Genomic DNA, 7,494 nt, shown 5'->3' on the forward strand with positions numbered 1-7,494 from the left:
ATGACAGAAAGACTGAGGGAGGCTTATCTCATAAAGTAATCCTTAATATCCCCAGGGACCCTAAGGGTCAAACATCACGATTCAAGTTTCCTAGGCCTGAGCATTCGACGAATCTATCCTCAAAGGAAGATCATCATAGGGTGGTTGGAGGGAACACCATCCTCAGTGACGATAATTGTGAAAAACATTGTGTGCCCATGAAAGTGCATCTAATCCCTTTGGTTGATTTTGATAATTAATGTCAACATATCTCAAAGAATAATAATTTAAGTAACTTATATCATGAAAGTTCTGTTAGGTTGCAACAAACGAGATGAGGTGCCCCCACAAATTCTCATAGATAGTGTTGGACAAGGCAAGGACTTATCTATTTATTTTGCATTTTAGTGGTCCAACATCACATTGCATCAATAGGCATGTCAATACTGTCAAAAGGGGAATGAGGTTGCTAAGATGAGTTTCTTTCTCTGTGTGCTTAAAGATCAACTCCAATGCCCTCAAAATACTCCACTATGTCTACCTACGCTTCTATACTTAAGAACTTTTGAGCTCTTGCAATCGGAACCTGCGAGGCCATTAACCCAAATATAGCTATTGCAAACCCTAGCTATTCAGAACCGCCAAGCATTCCACTCGGAGTCACCAAGGGTGTTGGCAAGCTTTATGTTACCCTCTCAAAAATTCCGAATGCATTCCAGAGTGTGTGCCACCTGCGAGGTAGTCCACTTGGAGCTTTTAAACTCAGTTCCAACCTTTCGAGTCCTTTGAAAGTTGCCACCTTTTGTATTGATTGAAGCCTCCATGCAGATCACCCAGGAGCTTCTGAGATGTGTTAAAAAAGTGTGTAACAGTCATATTTCTAGTCAACCCCATATATAGCCCCACCTTCCCATCAGTCCACTCATACCATATATTTTTAAGAGAGAATATCACCTTCTTGTGTTGATTTCAAAGGGCTTTCTACTCAAAGCCAAGTATTTGAGATCTAACCCCCCTTTTGCTTTCAACTCTTACCTCCCCAATCCAAGGCCATATCTTGAAAGAATTGAGTGTAGAGGTATTTTGAAGCACAAGAGCAAGAGATCTATCACCAAGAAACCTCTTTTTTAATAAACTTTTGGAGGGCTGAGATCGACTAGGTGCATGGGAGTTTTCTAGTTTGTGAAGAAACCAAGAAGTTTGTAAGGGCTTGGAGATCGATTACCTCATGAAGATGTACCTCGGGTGAGGCTAGTTCTTCCTGGGAGTATGCTGTGATGACATAGCTTGGTTGTTCCTTCATGGACCCTTAATCGAGCGATCCACAGTTAACGGGAACTAGTGTTTGTCAAAACAAATGTGATGCGAGGTGAGAACCTAGAGGGTGGTTGGATCGTAACAATGGTAACTGTGGTGATCAGGTGAGTACCCGAGAAACAAGTAGGCAGGCGACTAACGATCAAGCTTGTGCTGGAAATTTGAGGAAGTGTTGGGGTTAGAGACACCCGAATACGCGAAGAACAAAGTAACCTGGAGCAATGCTGAGCAAGAGTTTGTGGGATGAGCGCCCGAATCTGGAAGTGTAGTGTTCGTCGTTAAGGAGGAATGCAGTCATGGTGAGCACCTCCACAACTGGGTTGGCATCGAGGCATGGAACAACAGCAATCACATATAGAAGATGAGATGCACATATCTTTCAATTGTGCTTTTGCCAAAGCAGGATGGTTTTCAAAGCCTTGGTACATTAGAACTGATTTGCTGAATCATAACCAGATTCTTTATTCAATACCATTACAAGTTTAGTAAATTCTAATCATCCACATGCCACCTTAAATAATATTTTAATATTTTTGTGGTGCCTTTGGAAATTCAAAAATGATAAACTTTTTCAAAAAAGGATATCTCTCCAATTCATGTCTACCCTGCAGCCCAAGCTATCATAAGGAGTATGTCTTTGGAACAAAATGTAAACACGCAGGAATTAGCAAATTCTGAAACATAAATAACCATAAGCATGGCAGGGACAAACATATCAAAGGGACTACAATCGACAACGCTGAACTTTCGACTTCAAACAAGATTTCTACAGTTGCGGCTTGGAATGGACAGGGACAATCAAGCATGATAACATGGGGAAAAGCAGGTGTAGGAATATTTATGCAGGTACAAGAAGGAAAATCAAGATGGAAGATCAAGTTTTCAGCATCAACCATGCAAGCATAATCAGCGATTCACACAGAAGCGCTAGCAATCAAGTTAGCAGTTATTATCTTCAACAACACGGGATTACAGGAAGCAGTCGTTTTAACAGATAATCTAAGACTGGCTAAAGCAGCAGCAGCGAGAGAACCGAGCATACAACCAGGAAATTGGATAATAAGAGGACTTCTTACAGACTTTTGTGCCCTCACAAACTCTAGTAATGTCCAGGTGTTTCATGTTAGCAGGAATCATAATAGAGAAGCCCATGATGCAGCAAGCCAGCAAGGCAAGCTTATTCACAGGAATCTCATCCAAATCAAAGTACTGTAACTACTTGTAATATTGCAGATCACCAGCAATGGCATCATTCCCTGGAACAAATTATTCCAGAAGTAATACAGCAGGGATATGTCATTCATCATGTAAACTGTTGTTACTTGGAATGAAATGGCGCTTAGTGCGTCTTTGAGATGTTCAAAAAAAAAAAAGAGAACCCAAATTTATCAAACTTGACAGAAACAGGATTGTCGCGAGTGAGTTGGTGACCAGAGAGTAAATTCTTAACGAGAGAGGGAGAGAGCAAGACAATGCAAAGTTTAAGAGGAATATAGGTAGTGATGAGGGAGTCATGGCCTGTGTGAGTGATCGAAAGTCATTCACCCCCACCAAGATATGACGAGCGGTACAAGAGGGCGGATAAAGCGAAGATTACAGCTCAGGCTCATGTGTGACAATGAAACCATGTCGAGGTATCAGTCGGAGCTGCTTTCGGACGGCGAAAATTGCGCTGGCACGGTTTGAAGTGGAGTTTGCAGAGGCCCCATGTCACAAGGCTGAGGAGGCGTAAGTGTGCTGCTGGAGCTAGCACCGGGCCAACCCTAGTAGCAACCGGACAGAGATACGACGTAGGGAGCATACTCATATGGTGCAGGCAGCGACGACATATGTCCGACAAGATAGGCCTACTGATGCAGAGTGCCCGGGAGGGGGGCGAGGATGGCATAGCCAGGAGCGCGCCACACCCACGCGTGCACCATGCCGGTCACAAGTTCACGTCTAGCACAGAGCCTGCGGGCAGAGGAGTTCACGACCCTATACTAGTCTCCCCCAGCTTATTGGCGAGCAACCCTGCTCCACTCGGTGTCCCCCAGCTTATTGGCGAGCAGCCTGCTCCACTCGGTGTCCCTCCAAGAGTAAGGAGCACGCAGCCTGTCCCGCTCGGTATTTTCCTAATTTTGGGTGCTACAGATAGCCAAGATTGCTACAGACAGCGTGTATCTGAAATAATGTACAGATATAAACCTGAATATATTAATCTCAAGTGACTGGAACAAAAAGTAAACCACAAAACATACTCTTTAACCCCATAATAACCAAAGGACATTTTGCCATTTCTGTGATTTCAGAGGCTAACGAAGTGGTATGTGTTCGTTCCTGAGTGTCACATGTAAGGTGGGATGTATACCTGGAAAATTACATCAATGAATCGACTCCTGCATGCTCATTTCTGACTAATACAAGAAGCAGCCCCATCTCCCTATACAGTTATCGTAAAGAAATAAAGTTTCAGCAAAACAGCCAATCCCAACTGCAACAAGAATATCCCTGCAACGATCAGAAACCACCGCTCCCCAGAGTTTAAGATGTGGGCACGGAGATTGACAGCGACGAAGGTAGCAGACATAAACCCAGCGACACCAGCAATAACCCATCTGAATATTTCTATTGGCACAATTGACAGAAGCTGTAACACAAATGGAAAAGAAAAATGTTAGTCCTCAGTTAAAATAATTGTCCCTCCTTTTACTTGTTTATGACATTGAAGTGTTGGCAGGAGTAAATCAAGATCATTTGAAGAAACTACAGGTTTGCCTGGTAAAGAGGGCATGTCACCGGCAACACTAAACCATATAGGATCAGTTCATATCAGATAGATAACTTAAATACCGCAAACTGAAACTGATTCACAGTTCAGTACACTTACATCTAACTGAAATGGAAAGCTAAACAAACAGAAAAGAATTCAAAGTCTATCTGCATATTGAGGATGTACTGACCGAGGCTGGAATGAAGATGAACAAAGAGTACCCATACAGGCACCACAATTGCACGAGTCCAGCAGGTGCTGAGAAGTACTTAAGAATGACATATAACCCAAGGGGAACAAATGTCACATAGCCATAGAATAAGCCAGCAGACCATGTAACCAGGTTAATATCATAGGTCCACTCTTTCTTGTGCCATTTGTGGGAAAGGTAGGTGACAAACGTGGCAATGGAAGCAGCAACAAAAATCAGGGTGGTGCACGTCCAGAATGGCCCATACCTATTAAAAACAAGTTATTGTGATGTCAATAATTCCAAAGTAAATTGATTAGAAGTTCAAACTTACAATTCTTAATCATTCATTGAATTCTAAATATAACATTCATTAAAAGAATTGTTAATTTAATTATCTGTATAAATAAATCTTCCACGGAATGAACTGGTTAGAAAAAATCAGAACATGGTGAAGTGCTAATATAAACCAGCACGTGTGGCTCCTATTATTATTGTGAAATTTAGACGTAGGCAATAAAATAGGTGGCAGAAATATAGTTGATAGCACCGCAAAGGATACTCTGCACATATGACAAGCTATTTAGATCATATCGGACTATCAGTTACAACACTTAATCGTTGTGAACCAGTACTGTCCTAAATTGATATGATTAGGACTTGTTTTATTATTCGCTGTAGGAAGAATCAGGATAGATACATTTGCATCGCGGTACAAATTAATGAAATAAAATAGTCTACAGAACAGCTGAAATGAAACCTTAATGTAAGCATTTGAATATTTCAAGGCTTCTATAAATTATACACGTGATTAAAGGAAAATAATTCTAGGAAATATCTGCCACTAAACGATTAGCTTTCCATCAGGATACCAAAGGATGAAAGGAAAATATCCAGTATTCCACTTAATCCACTTGCATAAGAAAAAACAACAGCAACCAATGTCACGCCCTGTGCTGGAAATTAACCCTGCTCCCTCTTCTAAACAAATGGCCTACCATTAGAAGATACTTTCAAGGCCAAGGAATCATCTTAACAGCATTACCACTCTTCACAGGCATTAATCATCCGTGTAGAGATCAGGTGGATCAAGAGCAATACATCCCACTATACCATAACGCAGAGCTTATGGAACGGTCAGACACAGAAGGAACTGGTCCATGAAACTAAAACTTTATTCTGAACTAGTAGACCAACAACACACTCTCATTCCACAACTGAAGACATTGTATCAGGAATCATGTCCAGCAAAAACACTAAAGCATTCTAACATTTTACTACTCTTGCCGCATTCATTCTCAAGCATACAGATCTTATCAACAAGAGGAATGAAGCCAACATATATAAATAAAGTAGGGGAATGCGGGTAAAGCATACAGGTCGGGTTTGTCGGAAGTCTTCTCTGTGAAGTTGCCGCGGAAGGGGAAGACCGACTCCCAGATCCTCTCCACGACATCGGACGTGTCAACGTCGAAGTAGGGCTTGTAGGCCGCTACCGAGAACATCCGGAACCAGCCGCCCTGCGCGGCATCGTCCGACCCACCATCGCTACCCCTGCCTCCGCCTCCCCCTCCAACCTTGGACGAGAAGGTGTCTGCACAGCCGCTAGAACAAAGTCAGATCCGCGATGGAGATCCGATGTAAGAGAAGAGAGTGGAGAGGAGGAGATCTGATCTCACCGTCGGAGTCAGTGGGCGGGCGGTAGGCGCCAGAGATCTTGCCCTTGGCTTCTGAGGGTGGGAAGGTCTGGAGGTTGGACTCGGTGAACTTGATGGTCTGCGGATCTGGCCCCGTCGCCGCCTGCGCGAGACGTGAGAGGTGAGGCGCGAGAAGAGATGGACGGTGGGCAAGGGGTTGATGAGTACTTACCGGGACGGATCCGGAGGCTTTGGGATCGTCGAGGGCGGAGTAGCCACCGCCGGACATCATCTTGACCGGCGACGGAAACAGCCGCGGCGGGGGATCGGGGAAGGGAAGCTTCGGGGCGGAGCAAGCGTCCCGCAGCGGCAAGGTGAGAGTTAGGCGGGCCGGCCGCGTAAAGAGATGGGTGGATGTCTTCTCGGATCTTGTTGCGGCTGTTATAAACCCGCGCCTTCTTGCCAAGTGAAACAGTTGCGGCTGTTATAAACGGGCCGTTTTTCACGGGCCGGCCCATGTTCAAGCGTGTCCGACATGTAAGAGCATTGTCTAAAAAAAATCTCCAGCCGTTGGCCCGCCGGAGACATAAAAATCGCCGCCTGGGAGCGAGCCGACGGCAGAATCGGCGCTGGGGCGGTTGGGCATCCAGCCGTCGGCCCCAGGCACCGATATCAGTCCATTTTTGACCGCTTTTCGGCTTAGATAAATAGAAAAATGACCCGATATCAGCGTGGTTCGGTGTTGAATTCTCAACATAAATAATTCTTTTATCACATAGTTCATCACAGAAAATCAAATAGTTCAATAAAATAGTGCAACAACAAATAGTTCAATACAAATTATATAGTTTAACGAATAAAAACACATATTTCATCACACGTCGAGCCCGGCGTCGCCCTTGATCCTTCATAGGTGCTCCACCAGATCCTGCTGCAGTCGATGGTGCACTTGTGGGTCTCGGATCTTTCTGACGCATATTGTGGTAGGTAGTCCAGGTTGCCGATAGTTGGTGATCAACTTCGGCTAGAGGACCCTGCCTGTAGTATGGTTCAGTGTCAAACACTGGCTCTTCCTGCTCGCTCTCGATGATCATATTGTGCAAGATGACACATCAAGTCATGATCTCCCACATTTGATTTTTCGACCAGGTCTGAGCAGGATACCGGACAACAGCAAATCGAGATTGGAGCACACCAAATTCCCGCTCGACATCCTTCCTGCAAGCCTCCTGCACCTTGGCAAAGTGGGACTTCTTGCCTCTTGACACATCGTTTGAGATAGTCTTCACAAATGTAGACCATCTCAGATAGATGCCATCAGCTAGGTAGTACCCCTTGTTGTAATGCTGCCCATTGACCTCGAAGTTCACCGAAGGAGAATGACCTTCAACAAGCTTGGCAAAGACAGGGAAGCACTGCAGCACATTGATGTCATTGTGAGTTCCTGGCATACCAAAGAAGGAGTGTCAAATCCAGAGGTCCGGTGTGGTCACCGCCTCAAGTATCACACCGTAACCGCCTTTGGCGCCTTTGTACATCCCCTGTCAAGCAATGGGCAGTTCTTCCATTTCCAATGCATGCAGTCGATGCTTCCAAGCATCCTAGGAAATCCTCCTGCT

General features: G+C 44.5%; 1 protein-coding gene across 1 annotated transcript; it reads right to left on the bottom strand.

Moving 5' to 3' along the window:
- Positions 1-3,474: 3,474 nt before the first annotated feature.
- On the bottom strand, positions 3,475-6,318 carry LOC123061451 (protein YIPF1 homolog). Its single transcript, XM_044484572.1, has 5 exons — positions 6,108-6,318; positions 5,918-6,038; positions 5,616-5,832; positions 4,239-4,506; positions 3,475-3,925 (listed from the first exon to the last, which is right to left on the bottom strand). Exons 1-5 carry the CDS (start codon positions 6,165-6,167, stop codon positions 3,719-3,721), a joined length of 873 nt encoding a protein of 290 aa, XP_044340507.1. The 5' UTR covers positions 6,168-6,318; the 3' UTR covers positions 3,475-3,718.
- Between the last annotated feature and the right edge of the window lie 1,176 nt (positions 6,319-7,494).

The sequence above is a fragment of the Triticum aestivum genome, chromosome 3A (genome assembly GCF_018294505.1).
Source record: "Triticum aestivum cultivar Chinese Spring chromosome 3A, IWGSC CS RefSeq v2.1, whole genome shotgun sequence".
NCBI classification, from domain to species: Eukaryota; Viridiplantae; Streptophyta; class Magnoliopsida; order Poales; family Poaceae; genus Triticum; species Triticum aestivum.